This window comes from Labrus mixtus, chromosome 20 (genome assembly GCF_963584025.1).
Source record: "Labrus mixtus chromosome 20, fLabMix1.1, whole genome shotgun sequence".
Classification (NCBI taxonomy): Eukaryota; Metazoa; Chordata; class Actinopteri; order Labriformes; family Labridae; genus Labrus; species Labrus mixtus.
This window is the reverse complement of record NC_083631.1, coordinates 16,740,923-16,758,950: the sequence shown is the minus strand read 5'-3', so window position 1 is coordinate 16,758,950 and position 18,028 is coordinate 16,740,923. Positions and strand designations below refer to the sequence as shown.

Below are 18,028 nucleotides of genomic sequence, written 5' to 3'. Positions count from 1 at the left end.
GTTAGGCAGTAGCAATGGTGGGCACAAGCTGACATTTTTTGTTAGTTTTAATTAGTTATTTTTGTGAAGGAGGTGGTTAGAGCATTGCTCGGGGGGGGAACTTCCAGAACTGTCTAGGTGACAATCAGCTTGCTGGGGGTCAACCGAGTTGCTGGGCTCAGTGCTTAATTCATCCTGCCGCTGACCTGCTCGAAGACTAGGGTTGAGTGAGGCAGCTAGGTTTGGTTAGGCAGTCAGCTAGAGGGATTAGGTTCCATAGTAAAGCTGCCTGTCATTATGTGGAAGTGATTGGAAAACCTTAGGTAAATTTGCTTTTCTGGCTTGTCTATGAAGTAAAAAAAAAAAAAAAGTTCACTGGGGTAAATGTTGGAAAAATGGCGTCAATTGAAGAGTTTATTCAGTTTCCAAGTGAGGAGTTGCTAAACTCTTTAAAAAAAAAGACCAGCTTTTGAGAGTAGCTGATCTTTATTGTGTTGATCTTTCCAAAAAATTAAGTAAAGATGAACTGCTGGCAGCGTTAAAGGCCCACTTAATAGATAAAAAAAAGTTTTGTCTTTCGAGGAGAGGAGTACAAGTGCTCAGATAGAAATGTCGGGTGTGTCTAATGTTTTTCCCCAATGTGAGTGTGTCAGGTAAAGTGTCTCACACAGCTCCTGTGTTCACTGGTATTGGGGGGTGGACTGACTTTTGATCAACAGAAACAGCTTCTTCTGCGGGAACAACAACATGCTCTGGAGATGGAAAGGTTAAGACGAGAGGCCATTCTTGTGCAGTCCAAACACCGGTTTGAGTTGGAGAGACATAAACTCGAACTTCTAAGTCGGCTGGCTAAAGCCGGCTGTGCTAAGAACGTACGATCTAGTACCTGAAGCATATCGACAGAGATTCAGATTCATACAGAAAGAAAGAAAAACAGTCCTACACTGAATTTGCTCGCAACCTAGCAGCCCATTTTAACTGTTGGTGTACTGCGTCTCAAGTAGTGTCATTGGAGGATTTGCAGGAGTTCAATTCAAATTCAAATAACTTTATTTATCCATTAGGAACTTCATTTGTGTAAAAGAGCATCAGTACGCATACAGCTAGACACAAAAACAACAGCAGAAACACACACATACAAGTGGCTCTATTAAAAGCATGATAAATAGGTCATAAATAATTGTTATGAGTGGTTTTAAAAATAAGAAATAGATAATTTGTTCATGAGCCTGATGGATGTGAGAGCAAAGCTTGACATGGCTCGATTAGTCCGGAAATCTGTATCTGTGGCCTGAGGGGAGACGGTTGTAGAGATGGCAGAGTGAGTGTGTGTTGTCCTTTTAGTTTTGTTCTCCTGTTGTAGATACTGATCAGCGGTTCCTGCTGCTGTCCGATTATTTTGCTGCTTATTGTTATGATCTTGTTTAACGGGTTACGATGAATGTTTGGCAGAGACCCAATCTGAAATCAGTTGATTTTACTTGAGCAGTTTAAAAACACTTTACCTGACCGCATTGCTGCTTACTTAAATGAACAGAAGGTAAGCGAGGTTTCAGAAGCGGCCAAATTGGCAGATGAGTCTACATGGACCCACGAGGTGTTTTTCGTTGAGAGCAGGGGTCGTGCAGACTCTAGCTTCGGGGAGAGACAGGCTGGGGCAACCTCCAGTAAGGGTTCAGGGAAAACTGACCATAGCTCAGAGGGAAAGTTTGACCCTAGTCGTGTCTGTAACTACTGCCAAGGTAAAGGTCACTGGAGGAATGAGTGTCCAGTGTTAAGGAAAAAGCTAAAGCTTGGGGGGTCATCAGCAAAGCCATCTGCGGCTGCTGTGTCTTTAAGTGATGTAGAGAAGGCTTGTGCTATAGGTGCAGTGCAGGCACACACACACAAAGCCTTCAACAGGGTCTGTGATCCAGGTTGCTGATATGGAACACGGTCAGACAGAAACTATTGACCCGGGTTATGAAGCGTTTGTTTCTGAGGGATATGTTTCAGTAGTTGGAAGTGAGAACAGAGTTAAAGTGAAAATTGTAAGAGATTCAGGAGCGCTGGATTCATTTATCATGGATTCAGTGTTACCGTTCTCTTCTATGACAGACACTGGTTCCTGTGTAGATGTCAGAGGAATGGGGTTAACTGTTTTCTCTGCTCCCTCACAGCATAAACTAACACTGTCATCCGACCTGGTGAAAGGGGACGTGGTAATGGGAGTGCGTCCATCTTTACCCATGTCTGGTGTCCAGGTAATCCTGGGAAATGACCTGACGGGGAAATCGGGTACAGCCTAATGTTCCTGCACAGGTGAAACCTCCAGACACTCGGATAGAAGCTTCTGAAAAAAAACATCTACTTTAGGGATTCCTACGGGGGCAGTGACACCGTGCTATGAGCCGTGATGGTGGTGGGTCAGACTTTGACGTTCCAGTTAAGAAAAAAAGAATTTTTTTTTTTTCCCCCTGCCTGCTTTTCCTTTGCCTGTGTCTTGCAGTGAACTTGTAAAGGAACAAAGAAATTATCCAACACTGCAGGATCTATTCGGGCAGGTTCTTCCAGATGATGAGGTGGTGAGTACAGTACATGGTTATTGTCTTAGAGATGGCATCTTGGTAAGGAAGTGGGCTCCTCAAGGAGACCGTTTCGGGGGGGGGGAGGGGGGGGGAGAGGAAGTGTTGCAGATTGTTTTGCCCGCTAAATTACGCTCGGCTGTTCTCCAGACTGCTCACGGTGGCATTGCGGGCCATTTATGGGTAAAGAAAACCTACAATAGGGTGCTGCGTCACTTTTACTGATTAAAAAGGGACATTTCTGCCTTTATTAAAACCTGCCACACCTGTCAGTTGACAGGCCAAGCCAAATCAGGTAATAAAGTCAGCACCCCTTTATCCGATTCTGGTTGCTGACCAACCATTTGAATGTTTGAGAGTCGACTGTGTTGGTCCTCTGCCACGCGCCAAGGCTGGTAACACTTTCTTGCTAACTGTAATGTGTCAGGCCACCCGCTACCCTGCCGCCTAGCCTCTGAGAAATACAACTACCGAGTCCATCTTAAAACCTTTAACCCAGTTCCTGTCTGTTTTTGGTCTCTATTATCTCTATCTTTTGGTCTCTTTTATCAAAATGCCGAGCATCAAAACTGAAGCTTCTCCTGGCTCCGTTTTAAAAAAATGTTAATGTACAGCTGCTTGCTGCGGATTGTGTGCTGAACTCCAATAAATAACAGAATATCTGTTAATGTAGGCCTACATTAACAGATATTCTGTTAATCTGTAGGCCTACAGCTGCTTGCTGTTGTTTCAGTACTGAACTATAACGGAATATCGAGGCGTACTCCTGTTGTTGTTGATGTCTGTGCGCGAGCATAAATTGAGCAGATTAAAGTTGTTTGTTGCAAAAACTCGATTAATTTAGAGGGGGAAACACATTTGATATAAATACAACCCAATAGATACAAGCTAGATAAGAATACGACAAAAAAGAAAAATTGTCGTTTTATGCTGAACGGGTTTGTTTTTTATATTGTGGAGATTTCTTTGCGTACCACCACAGGGAGCCAACGTACCACCGGTGGTACGCGTACCATAGTTTGAGAAACACTGCCTTAGTGGTTTACAGCGATCATAATCCACTGACCTTTCTACACTCACTCCAAAATCCAAACCAAAGGCTTATGCGTTGGTGTCTTTTCCTACAACCTGTAGGTGTAAAGGGCACTGAGAATGTCGCGGCGGATGCCATGTCTCGGGCGATGGCAGGTTAAGTTGATTTGTGTGTTTTAATGTACTTGCAGTTTATCTTTGTCTGTTCTGGCTAGTCTCTCTTAAAGTGCCTCCTAGGTACCAAGGTTGCTGGGAGGTTGGTCTGGCAGTCAGGATCGAGAGTTCTTGCAGGTTGTATGAAGTCACAAGTTACAATGAACAGTTATACCCGATAGTACTTGACACCCGATGCTCACTCTAAATTGTAAATTCGGGGAGTAACTTGAGTTGTTAATTGATATGTGTATTTTAAATGTTTAGGAATCCAGTGAGGACTCCCATCTTAAGGGTGGGGGTGTGACGACCCCCCCCCCCCCCCCCCCCCCCCCCTTTCTGCTCCCACTCTGTCTGTCTGTTCTTGTGTTTCCTTGTGTTCTAACCAGGTGAGTGGAGTTGGGATGTGAGTGGAGCTGGGAGGGTCGTCAGCCGGTGCCTGCTCAGCTGAGTAGGGCCTTCAGAAGGTTATTTAGGCCTGCCCAAGAGATGTGCTCACTCTCTCCCAGCTGGGGCATGCTGCAAACATCTGTACATTTAGGTCTGTGATCTATTGTCAACTGGACGACCTTCATATATGTATGTCTACATGTGACACTTTTGTTAATTAAACTATTGTGTGAATGAGTAATTCTGTGTGGTTTCCCTCCTTTGTTACCTGCCATGAGCCAGGTGGTAAAACATAACATTCACCTTTGATTGAACCATTGTTTCCTTTCACATTACTGCCACATTTAATGTCTAAAGGATTGCAGCAAATTGAAGCTTTGACGTCAGGTAAAGGAAATCTGGTGAAACGTGTTTCCTCAGGAAGGTAATACTTCCTTGAAAAAGTTGAAATCAGATGTCACGGTGTGTATACAACATTTCCTGTTCAAATACGTACACCAGAGGAAGTTCCAAAAATCTGCCCTAGAAAGGCGAGACTTCTGTCAGTTGACGACAGGAAAAGGGGAGCTGGCAGAGTTTACGGCACAGCTGGTGACCAGAGTAGGAAAAACCTCTTAGCATCTGGTTGACAAAAACCTGCCAAGTCATTGGTCTAGACTCTAGACGAGGTGCAAGCCACTCAGGTTGTTTATGAGGGAAATGCAATTTACTGTTTTCCTCTGAGTCATAGAAGGCTGACTTAAACTGGAAACGGCTGGAGTTTTTTTTTTTTTTTTTTTAAACTGCAGTTCAACAAGCTTGTTGTTTCAAGCGATACTCTGTCCTTCTATAGAAAACATTTCAGTCTTTCTTTTTATGTCATGCAGAATAAATCATGTCATGACTTTATGGATGTTTGTCTGCATGTCATTATCAGTCCCCAAGTTTGGTCCAGACTGAAAATCCTCAGCATCTGGGCTACTCCATACGGTTACCATACAATGTTGTATAAGCATTCATGCCACTATCAGGTCTTAGTTTCTGTTGGTCTACTTTCATACTCAACAGGTACGCTATAGGTCTATGGGCAAAAGTGTAACATCATCATCACTAACATCAGTTTGCTAGAATTAAGTGTGTGTATGTAAGCATGCAGGTTGAAGCATTTAGCTCAAAGCACTGCTGTGTCTTATATAAAGCAAAGCCACACATAGCTGCCATACCATGGCAATAGACTCTGGTTCTTGTTTAAACCTGTACAGGGTTATTAAGTTTAAGATGCTAACTGTCACCTTGAATCGTCATGTTGGCCTCCTCCCTTTTTTCCCCCTTTGATTATTGTCCATGGTTAAAGGGATACTTCACCCGTTGAAACATGAATCTGTATTGACATTGGGTCATATATGTAGTAGAAATGTGAAATGCGTTTTGAAGTTGGTGCCTTCTTGGCCGTGAAAAAGCAGAAAGTGTCTTTTTGGCTCATGTGGATGAAAGACACCAAATCCCAGAATGCACAGCACCGCAGGCCTCTCCCACTAAGGTCCGAATCAGAATCAGAAATACTTTATTAATTCCAGAGGGAAATTCGATCATTACAGTTTCTCCAAAATATACAATAGCAGTAGAAATAAAGTAATAAAAACATTTACAGACATATTTACTTCAACACATGAGGCCATTTCCTCAACTGATTCAGAGATTTCTTCCAGAAGGAATTAGCATCTTGGAAATTCCTGGCAGAAAACAGACTCTATGTCTGTGTCCATAGGCAAACAGTGAGAGCACCGACACCACCAGTCCGCCCCAGCTCGAGCCGGCCCGGGCTCCTCGTCCTCACCGTGGCCAGCAATATAACAATATAGCCGCGAGACGGTTGCTGCCGACAGGCCGGTCTTGTGTCCCGGCGAGCGGCCGGCGGGAAGCGGTCGCGGCAGCCAAAAGACAAGACCGGCCTGTCGGCAGCAGCCTTCTCGCCGCTATATTTATATTTTTTCGCCATTATCAGCTTTCTCCATAGAGCCTGTTAGCATAACTACCAAGCAATACGGCGGACGTTAAGTTTCGATTCTGGGTGTGAGTTCCCACCTGCTGATCTGTGATTGGTCTGTAGCTTCAGTGGTCGTCATTTTGCGTCACTGGAAGCTCCTTTTCAGACTCGGAAATACAAAGATTTCCCATCTCAGGGGAAAATGAGGGAGAGATGCACGACCATTCAAAAATACTACCAGGTTTCTAATGATACAAAGATTAATGCAAATGGGTGAAGTATCCCTTTAATGTACTGAACCAAGTGTTTGCACATAATCAAAACACTGATAGACAAAGCTAGTCCCATTTTTGCACACACTAAATAAACTTACATTTTAAAAAAAGTTAGGGAATTGCTCAAGTTTTAGTCCATGATTGTAATGCTTTATTGATGTAGGCCTATCGTAAGCAATTTATACGAAACAAAGGGTTTCCAGCATGGGAAGAAATCTATTTCAAACACAACCTCTGGAAACTATCTGTTGACAAATTATATGAATATATTAATCATTAAATCTCAGTTAAGAATGGGGACTACGTTAAAACCAAATAGACAAGTGAACTGGCTATCAAAACGATGTTAATGATTTCTTTATGGATCATTCATTTTGCTTGTTCATTCATTGCGTAAGGGTTTTTTTTTTGGCCTGCAAGAGTCGAGGGTAAGACAACGTGGCAGCTCAGACAGAGACGACTGCAGGTAACATAGCCTACGTGGATATTTCTGTTAGATAAATTGAATGTTTACCAAAGTGCTCGTTGAATCCGTGAAGCTAAACTGAACGATTTATCATGACGTCATTTTGGTTGTTTTATATCTATATTTTTTTTTCTTTAGTAGGCTATTTACACTATTCAAACAATGTCCCTGCTTTAAGTCAAGTCTTTCAGAGTTGTTCCGTGCATGCTGAAGCGTGCACGTTGTCATCTTCCGGATGTGAATAACTAAACTGTACCTGAACTGTACACACTGCAAAATCTGCAGCCTTCCGATAAAGGGTTCCAAAAAAAAAAACAAGAAAGTCTCCGCCTCTCCGCCTCTCCGCCTCTCTGCCCTCGCTCGGAGTGGGTCTATATTTAAAGAGAAGTGGCTGAACACGCAACGCGCTCACTGCTCGCCGCTCCGGAGTCTCTCAGCATGTCTGAAAACCAGCGGGGTCTCGTGTATCTCATCACCGGGGGATGCGGTTTCCTCGGCAGGCACCTGCTGAAGATTTTACTGGAGAAGGAGGACGACCTGGTGGAGATCCGGGTGTTCGACAAACACGTAGATTCGAGTTTAGATGGACTCGGCACAGGTAAGCCGATCTCACGGCTTCGCGGTGGTCAAAACGCCGCGTTGTTTTCTTTTCATTTAAAGTCTCGTCCTATCAGCGAGGTCACGAGACCCGAAGTCGTTGCTAAATTCATTTCAATTTGACTTAAATTCGGCATTAATGCATCTGCTACAGAGCTCAGTGCTTCATTTAATGCAAGCCTTTGTAACGGTTTATGTTTCCGCGGTGTCTTACAATAATGATAATAATATCTTTGTTTATATAGCACCTTTTAAAAACAAATGTTTACAAAGTGCTGTGACAGACAGAGCAAATGCAGCAAAAACACAACAGAACAGAGGTCAACAGAGGTCAAAATTGTAAAAAAAAAAAAAAAAAAATGCAAATAACAGGAATGATGTGGAGTCAACAGGCAGGTATGGAGAGGCAGTTCAGTACAGTGAAGGAAAATTAGTTTAAAATCAATCAGGAGAAAACGAAATTGAAATTGAGGGAGAGTGGGAGGACATCACATCACAGGCTGTAAACACAGAATGAAGATAAAAAAAGAAGGGATAAACGGGACATTGGTTAAATGGATAAAGCAACAGAGAGCGGAAGAGTTAAAAAAGATAAAAGGAGTAGGAATTTAAAAAGTAAAATGAATACAGGAAGGGATACATATAAAGGCTGAAACATTTAAGGAAGAGAAAGATAAAAAGATTAAGAGCAATAAAAGGAAGAGATAGATCTTTAAAGGAGAAATCACATAAAAGCAAGTCTATAAAAGTGAGTTTTAAGAAGTGATTTAAAAGATTTACAGTACAGTAAAAGTATGGATTGGACTGGTCTGGTAGTCTATTATATTATTGTATAGGCCTACTATGTGTATAAACTCTTGGAAAACACACTGTAGTACAAGGAATGTAGCCTGTAGATGCTGCGTACCAAAAAATTATTTGTGTCTTTTCATTGCCAGACCCCCGACAAAGTCTGACATTCATTTCCCTTGCATGCCATTGGGTCAGTCTACAGACCTGACAGCTGGACTGTGAATCCAGGAAAGCTTTCTCCCATATCCTGTGTCAGGACAAAGATGTTGTCACTTGTCATTGTATCATTTGCCTCACAGAGTATTCATTTTTTTTTTTTTCCATTTGTAGACCACATTAGAACAGGACACGGCATTTACATTGTGTTGTGACCTGTGGAGTTTCACATGCTCTTTCATTCTGACACAGGAGAAACGACACACCTCAAATGAATCAATGTAAAACTGCATTTCCTAGGAGAATTGTTATAAATTGCATGAATTGCAATAATTAAACAAAAGCATGCTATTTCTCTGAAAGGGGTCTGTGTTGGAAAGGACCCAACCCTATGTGGCACCTCCGTCACGCGGTGGAAAAGGCTTTGTTCAGCTTTCATCATTTATTGTGTGACTGGACTAAGGCCTGCTATTGATGCAGGGCTCTTTGTGCCCCCGAGAGATCAGCTAACAGTAACAGGAGGGCTTAGTGTCATAAAAAAAACAACTGAAGGCTTCACAGCACAGAGATAATGACATGGTGAGCTGTGCATTTTTTTGGTATGTGGTTTCACTGGGAATTCATGTCAGCTAAAATCTGTAATTAAAAAACGGAGTACTTGGTGAAATAAAACATGGGCATGTGAACTGCAGAATTTCTGACTTGCATGAGGATATCGACTCACTGTTCAAAAGTCCAGGCCAATACCACACCTTCTAAATGATTGCCCCATCTCTTGTTATCAGCCTGTCAAGGTCAGTGCATTAAATCTGAGATAAACCGCAGGGGCACGCATGGCCTTCATAAACAACCAAGATACTAGACATTGTGACCTGTAAAGAAAAAAACTCATGAAATCCCGGTAAACATGTGTATGCTGTGAATGATGCAAAACTAAGCGTTTTGTTCTCATCTCTTGGTAAACACTTTAGATTCCTCTATCGAGTGGTTTTCCTGTTTATTTGCTTCTGTAGAGGTTCTAGGGAAATGTGACCTGTTTCAGGATCTCTTAGAGTTCACCATGATTTTTTTATTGTGTTTTCCTGTTTTTTCTCCTCTCAGCAACAACAAAGGTAGTGGTCATTCAGGGCGACGTCACAGACTACAGCAACGTGTTGGAGGCCTCCCGGGGGGCTGACGTTGTTATCCACAGTGCAAGCTTGGTGGATGTTTGGCACAGAGTCCCCGATCCTGTCATCTACTCCGTCAACGTCACAGGTGAGACTTCAAGGGTGTGATGATCAAAATGATAACACAAAGACTATAGTACAATATGCATATCTACGAGAGCAAACGCTCGTTATGTCTGAACATATCTCCAAGACTGAGATTTCACTTTGTTAAATAATATTTTCTTTTGTCCGTTAGTCAGAGCCAGATCCATAAAAAACTTCTTTTGCCCCTGCTACACCCATCCTACAAGTTTCGTGTAAATTGAGAAATGTCGGGGGAAACCAAGCCCTTTGGTGGAGTAAAAAGGAGGAAAAGGGACGCAAAGGAAACTTCTGACTCAGTTTTATGGCCGTTGTATTTTTGGCAAAACCACTGCACAGTGGAAACCCACGCCTGCTACTGCTGCAGACAAATTTAAATTTAACAATGCCAGCCATTGAGCCCACTGGTCTCCACCTGATACGAATTTGTCGCAAATAATTGTAGTTATTGTTTAAGTTACATTTCCCCTTCTTTTTGAAAGTGGTCATCCTATCATCTTCACTAGTCTGGAATTTTAGATGTCAAACGATGTAAGAGTTGTTTTTTTTAAGCCTGACAGGAATCCCTCTCATAAGGAAACACCAGAAGAAAAAGAAATAGCGAAAAACTCTAGTTGCATGATTAATCCAAACTTCATCATTATTGTTATCTGAACATTCGCAATCAACATAAACAAGAAATAATAAATATGTAAACAAGCTTTCTCACTAAGCTTACGTTCAACCGTTTGGAGTGAGGCCTGGGTATTAGGTGGTGCTTTCACACCATTTTGATGGAGTCAGATGAAGCTAAGCTAGTAATCAGCTTCTGTCAGATTATAGCTCTTGTGAGGGGTTTTTAGCTGGTTTTGAAACAGACTGGAATTCACAACTTTGCCTCTATATGAGATAGAGAAGCCAAAGAACTCATCGTTGAGAAGATTGATTATTTCTACATAATAAATGTTTAAGTTACAGTGGTCTGTGTTTGTTTTGACCAGGGAAGGTAGGCAGTTTTTAGGCACCCTCACATGGCTGTTTTGGACACCCCTCGGTTTACCAGATGAGACCTGTTATCGCTGCAAACCTACAGGTGTTGCAGCGATGGCATCTGGCAAGCAAACTTGTTCAGATAACTGAATCCACCCGACCTAAAAAGCCTTTGTAGTTTTCTGAAAAGCTCCTGAATACTGAACAGCATATTCTGCTCAAGTCGTGTAGGCTTACTTTATATACAGTGCACACACCGCTTTAGCATAACACCTGATGCATTCAAAACCGCGGCCTTCACTGTAGCTATAGCTAAGCAGTCGACTGAAGAACGTTGTGGGCTAAATCCTTTGAAAAAAGTTGAATGCTGTACCTTTTGTGTCGTCTTTGAACGTAGGGTTGATTGATTGATTTGGTGGCTGACTCAGAGAGAGAGAATGAGAGGAGCGGAGTTTGTTTTTTAGTGCATTATGTAACAGGTTTTCATGCTATTGTGAACTCCCATGCTGTTATGACACACGTAGAGCTTTACATGTTGTTAAAATTGCTAATGTTTTAAAGAAGTGAGATTTTTAGTTACATTTTCCTTCTGTGCAGATTTGAACTCCCAATATTCTCTGATCTTGTCTTGCTTGATTTTTATCGTCAAAGTTACTACTCACCAGTAGACGTTGGTGGAAAATGAACACTAAGTTTCATTCAGCAGTTTTGATGTTAATCATTTTGCTGGAATTTGACCTGTTGGAAGTGATGACGAGCAGAAATAGTCAGTCCTCCTCTAGCTTACTGGTGGGTTTGCTTTTGTGGACCATATAAGGTCTTCAGTATAAAGTAGTTTAATAACCATAAAAAGACTCCATTTATAGTACATTTAACCTTTGAACCCATAACTTTACTTGTTCCTCATGTCTAAAACAACTGTCTGTGGTTTTGTTTATGTCATAGGTTATGGTGACTCCTTGGCCTTAAATAGTCTACAATGATTCGCTTAAGAGACAATAACAACTTCATCTGTTATTGGGTTTGGCTGTATTTGCTTGTCACATAACACCTTGAAAGAATTTTGAAGCAACTTAATTTGCACCTAATGTCATTAAATCTCCAGAATGAATGTTGGTCAACCTGAATGAAGCCAACAAGAAGAGGGAGTGAGTTCAATCTGACCTCTGTTACCCTGGGAGGTTCTGTCTGGATACTTGCAAATATTACAAGAATTTAAAAACACCAGCCAATGGTTGCTCTGAAGAGGTTTACATGCCTTTGTTTCTTTATGTTTCGGATTACTGTTAACTCCCTCTTCCTAAGTCTTAGAGATACAATTTCCACCCGCTTCCCAGAACTAGTCAGAGTTGCAGTTGCAGAAAGTTAAGAGATAAGATTAAACTGTATCCAGACACTGGTTTCTTGCCTTAATTCTAGTACATACCAGAGATTTTCACCACCCGTGAGCCACACAGTGTTCAGTACCAGATATTCATGCATGCCAAGCACCAGAGTCTCCTGATACACTCGTTTTAATTGGAATCACATCATGTAGCTACATCATATGGGGAAAATGTTAACACCTCACTGACTTGTTTTCATCTTTATCGGAAAAAGATTTGAATAAGATTAGAATCAAAAAATGAAGCCATTACCCCATTACCAGATTCATTATGTTTTTTTTTTATTTGTAACATCTTTAAAGCACTTTAAGCAGGTTTTATGTTTCAATTCCTTTTATAGCTATTCTTGCTATGTTTGTATTTGTGTCTGTCTGTTTTTCACAGCTGCTGAGTGATTAAGAAAGGGAGTTACTGTGCAGAGAAGGAATGGTTATTCTACAACATAGTCCAGCAGACATAAATACGGCCGTCTTTTAATCCTCTGCCGAACTTGGCCAGATGTGACTTTAACAGTGGAAGTTGTCCTCCTCCCCTGTTAGACCTTCGACATAATAAATGCATGATAAGAGGTCTCATATCTCCACTTTGTGACACTATATTTAATTACACGGCACTTTAGGAAGACATGTTTTTTCCTCTAAGCTTAATAAAATACACATGGGTCTGATGCCTCTCTCTTACACAAATGTCCTGTTGATCATCTACATATGCATCTAATTCTCTCATGCATCTTGTTTTCATTTCAAGATGCTCATCCCTGCATGCTGTTCTAAACTTCAGGAATCAAAGTGTGTTGAAAGCAGTCATGGTTACTTTTCTATATATATTTTTCTTTGATTAACCACGTACTGACTCTCTCTGTTTTAGGAACGGAAAATGTGATCAGTGCCTGTGTGGAGTGTGGCATCCAGTCCCTGCTGTACACCAGCAGCATGGAGGTGGTCGGCCCGAACGTGAAAGGAGATCATTTTGTCAGGTGAAGCCTTGAGATCATAATTTCATGTCAGTTAGTTTCTGAACACACTGTACAATCATACTCACCATGACCTATGCGCAAGTCCAAGAGTGTTTTTCTTCACTGAGCACACGTGGCTGCACATTTCACTCCAACTTTAAGGAAATATGTTGGATGTTTCTGGGTTTTTTTTTTCTTCTTCTGTGCTCTCAGTCTTCTCTACGCTCTCTTTTTTTTTTCTCGTGAATGTATTATAAAGTCTGTACAGAAAAGATAGGCTGGGGTGGAGACGCGATTGACAGTGAGTGGCTGCTTTAGTGATCTAATCGAGGGTTTGGAATTCAAAAGATATTTAACTGGAGGCTTGTTTTTCCTTCACTGTGACATGCTTTTTCCCCTCTCGCCAGACACACTTTACCAGTTGCATGTTATTAAGTCAAAAAAAAAGTCACTGCTTTACAGTGCGAGCTAAAAACTAAAGTTTAGGAAGCTGTGTAACATAACACTTAACGCAAAAGTGTTTTTGACAGGTATTAATTTCAGACTCAGCGATAGAACCACTCCCATGCCTGATTAATGTTGCACCAGTGGTCCTCTGTTCGCTGACATTTTAAGGAATGCTGTATACTGACTGTCTCCAAGGGCGTCTGCATTATTTAAGGGCATGCATTGTTCATTCCCGAGAAATAATAAATCATTTTGGATCAAGGCTGCCTGGAAACCACAATAAAAACAATAGTGCAAAGAGGAAATACAGAGATGACAAACAGAGGATTGGTGATGTGCGTCAGAGATACATATTCTGATTCTGTCTAACAAGGTTTCTTTGGTATAGGTTCAGGGAGTGGTGGGGCAAGCGCTGTGAGAATATACAGGTGTGTGTAGGATGGAAAATCCAGCTCGAGTGCTTTACATAGAATCCTTTTCCTGTTGATTTGACCAAGGAATGAAAATAAATGGAGATAAATTGTTGTTAACACACTCTAAAATCTAAATGACCAGGGTGTTCTCTGAAAGATAGTTTGTGCTCGGGAAAATGAGTGGATGTTTTTAAAGTAGAATATGCAAAAGCAGCAGAATAATCGAGCGATTAAGAGAAGATGAAAAGCAGGCAATGAAGAAAGAAAACAAGCTGATACGAAGCAGAATTGTCAAGTTGTTACGCTCAACCGTCTGAATCCAAACAAATACACGAAAAAAATGTTTCAGAAAACTTCCAGCTTCTATCCGCCTTCAGCAAGAATCAGCACATTCGTCCACATAGTTTGAGTGTGTGTGTGTGTTTGTTTGCACTACCTTCAGACCTCAGGTACGTAGCTACAGCTGTACCTCAGGATCATAGTTGGCATTCTCTCTTTGTCTGTAACGGATAATTTGCAACAGGATGAAAGAATGAACCTTTGTCTGCTCTTGTCGGAGGAAGCCGTTCTGCCCTTGAAACTTGAAACACAATCAAGTGGAAAGATTAAAAAAATTATACAGGACAGCCTCCTATATTGACCCTTTTTTTACCCTATCTCTCTCTCTCTCTTTGGTTCTCTCTCCCTCCTTCTCTGCGAGTCTCCTCTCTGAGCTCCAGTTTTCCATTTGGCTTCATTGGAACACATTCCTCTCATGCATGCGGCGGGGTCAAGAAAAACACTATTTGCTTTCTCCTGAGTGCTCCTGTGACTCTCTGTGTCTTTCTCTTACAGGGGCAATGAAGACACCCCTTACAATGTGTACCACACCATGCCCTACCCCAAGACCAAGGCAAAGGCAGAGAAAATCGTACTTGAAGCTAATGGCACCAAGGTACCTTGTTTTTATAGTATTTATCTGTTAAATAACGGACTCTGTAGGGGTAACATTTTCCAGCCAGGCGACGGCGAGGCTGATTTATTGGAAGCACAATCCACTGTTGGGTACATTTCTTTGACGCCCTCTGGGAGCTCCTCAAAGTGTTGAAATAAGAATCATAAAACATTAACGATGCAGTGAAACTGATTTAAAAACAACTGCAGATGTACAATTAAAAAAAACAACAACATTGGTTTTATTAATTTCTGCATGTCAATAAATATTATCACTAAAAATCAGATTAAATACTAAGAATCGGATTCTTGAGTGCATCTTTTTAATGTTAAGCTTCAGACTGGGTTACACATTTGTGTGTGTTTTGTAACTGCTGTGTGTCTAGTTGGCTTGAAAATGGCATAATAAGAATTTTGCTTGTGCAACTTTTCCACAGAACGCCAGATCATCCCTTTTGTTGTCTAACTGCAGGGTGACTCTAGCTATTGACAATAAGATAAGCTACAGTCTGCTTTGTTGTTCTATTTTCTTTGTCTGAATTCATGACAACAAATCCTGCTTTTGTCTCCTGTCCAGGTGAAGGGTGGGAAGTGTTTATACACATGCTCCCTGAGGCCGACAGGGATCTATGGCGAGGGGCACGAGCTAATTAAGGACTTCTACAAGCAGGGTGTACAAAGGGGAGGTTTGATCATCGGGGGTGTCCCTGATGAAACTGAACATGGACGAGTCTATGCAGGTAAAGTTTAGTGTTTTTTTTTTTTTAGTGTGTCATACCCACTAGCTTTAAGGCAAGTCTCTTCAATGTAGCGTTTGATCCTAACAAACCTCGGTTCTATTTTTATCGCTTAAATGCAAAGGCGGGTAAAACAGCCTTGAAAGAAGAACAAGATAAAAGCCGAGCATGCTGAATTATTTTCACATGGGCTGAAAGCAGAAGTACGGTTTTCACAGACAGTTCCTGCGCATTTCACAGAACACTGCCTTGGCAGGTGATAGCGATTGCTGCTGGTTTAGATAATGAACTAAAAATACACAGATGGCTTTCTTAAGCTCACTCCCCAGCAACTGCCTGCGAGTGAGTGAAAAGCACATGCACTGTAGCTTTAAAGAACAACAGATAGTTAAACACGAGAAGTAATACACATGTTCTGGGTTGTGACATCATGTGAATAGTGTCATCCAGTAACAATCTGTACAGGTGTGTAAACACATCATTAAATAGATCTCCTGCTAGATGTCATGATGTCATCTTTAAATATGCCCCACATGCTATTTTCAGTTCTTCCTAGTTGTTTTTATTAAGTTATTAAGCCAGTTGCTTTTTTACCAGATAATTAGTCACATAACCTGTGTGAGTAACAGCCGACATGAAGAGACATGTATAGCACGCCTAACAGGTCACAAGACTTAACACAGAAAAGCTCTATAAAAGGATGCATGTTCTCTAAAGTGTGATTTTTTTTGTTTTTTGTTGTAACATGCACACGAGTGACGTGAAGGATGATGTCAGTGAAATGTGGTCAGAGGCATGAAGAAAGAGGCATGAAGAAACACTTACGCACAATGTGGAAGTTTTAAAGGGGATATTGTTCAATTTCACAACCCTTGATTCATATAAGGGCACTAGTGTAAATCTAGCAGGTTGAACAAAAATGTGTGTGTCCTGTTTTTGAGATGTTTCGTCACCAAATTGATGTTTTTATTATTGATAAATGACCACACATCAGTAAGGTGGTCATTTATCAATAACTTGGTACTGACAGGAAGCTGTTTTCATCAGCATACGGCTCTGGGTATAACTTAGGAATTCAGTGTCTAATAAGTTAAGTTAGTGTTTAAAATGTTGTAAAATCCAATTAAAAGTAAAGTGTGTAAAATAACTGTAGAATCTTTTTATTGTGACACTTAAGTCAATGTAACTGCTTTGGGATTTCCACTATGTTTTGAAGTACTTTTCCCTCACACAATCTGTTATTTTCCCTCTTGTTTGTGTAACTAGGTAACGTTGCCTGGATGCATGTTCTTGCAGCCCGAGCCCTGAGAGAGCGCCCACAGGCTGTCGGAGGTGAAGCTTTCTTTTGCTACGATGACTCGCCCTACAAGAGCTATGAGGATTTCAACATGCTTTTCCTCTCCGCATTTAACTTCCGGAGGGTCCGCATGCCGTTAATGTTGCTCTGGTTCCTGGCTGTGTTTAATGACATGCTCCGCTGGATACTGAGCCCCTTTACTAACTATACACCGTTGCTTAATGGTTACACCTTCGCCGTTGCAAGTACCTCCTTCACCGTGTCCACAAACAAAGCACTACGTCACTTTGAGTACCACCCTCTGTTTGACTGGGATCAATGCCGTGCCCGCACACAGAAATGGGTTGACACATTTCCTGGATAAACCCAAAGTCTCTTAATGTGACCTCGACCACTACAACACACATCAGGAGCTGCTATGTAGAGACGCAGCGCTCCTGATAGATGTGTAAAGAAGTCCTGAGCTTTTAGATTACAGCATAAAGTAAAGGAACGCAATCAGTATTTATGGTAGAAAAATGTCATTTGAATCTTTTATTAGTCTGTGTTATACTCACTTATAACTGCTAAGTTATACAGGAAACATAATAAAAGCATTTGCTCGATGAGGCAAAAACGTTTTATCCTTATTTAAAAAAAAAGATCTGATGAATAATTTAATTCCACAGGATTCATTTCACAGACTATTTAGATGTTCAACTTTGTTAATTATGACAATTGTTAAAGTAATTGACAAGCATTATCTACATACATATGGACTAAATATCTGTATTTAGTAATATATTTCATTGTTATGAATGCTTCATGTTGCATAATTGAAACATACTTTTTTATATCTTAAGAAATGTATCATGTTTGGTACAATGGTTTATTTTGTAATTTGTATTAAAGATAATTTATTATATTCTACACTGCTTTGTTTGTTTTTATTATGCACTTGATTCATTGTTCAGGGAGAGGCTGCATTTTCCTGTTTGCCTTTACGTAACTGATCTTCTTTGATTACCGCATCTGTGATGATGTGTAGTGTATTTGTAATAATGAAAGTTTGTTCACCTGGAGACCAGAGTCATGATGATTGATTCCTTTTTGACGAGCAAACGTTTCCTTACCATTAACTCATGCTTAGTGGGAGTTCCTCACCTCTGGAGTTCCATGGATACAACTAACTTTGTTTACCCACACTACTAAGGGCTGAGTTCCACTCTGTACTCTCGTGCAAACTTGTCTCCAGACTCTATGACAACCAGCTGTTTATATGACTAAGAC

The 18,028-nt window shown here is 41.1% G+C and overlaps 2 protein-coding genes across 2 annotated transcripts in view; one reads left to right on the top strand and one right to left on the bottom strand.

Annotated features, from left to right (window-relative positions):
* The window catches only part of limd2 (LIM domain containing 2), a 119,124-nt gene that overhangs the window by 84,265 nt on the left and 16,831 nt on the right, over positions 1-18,028 (bottom strand). The gene's annotated exons all lie outside the window — the stretch shown is intronic.
* Positions 7,220-17,668, top strand: hsd3b7 (hydroxy-delta-5-steroid dehydrogenase, 3 beta- and steroid delta-isomerase). The gene is made up of 6 exons (XM_061065540.1): positions 7,220-7,423; positions 9,472-9,627; positions 12,845-12,953; positions 14,627-14,726; positions 15,303-15,465; positions 16,729-17,668. The coding sequence occupies exons 1-6, from the start codon at positions 7,264-7,266 to the stop codon at positions 17,121-17,123; spliced, it is 1,083 nt and encodes a 360-aa protein (XP_060921523.1). The 5' UTR covers positions 7,220-7,263; the 3' UTR covers positions 17,124-17,668.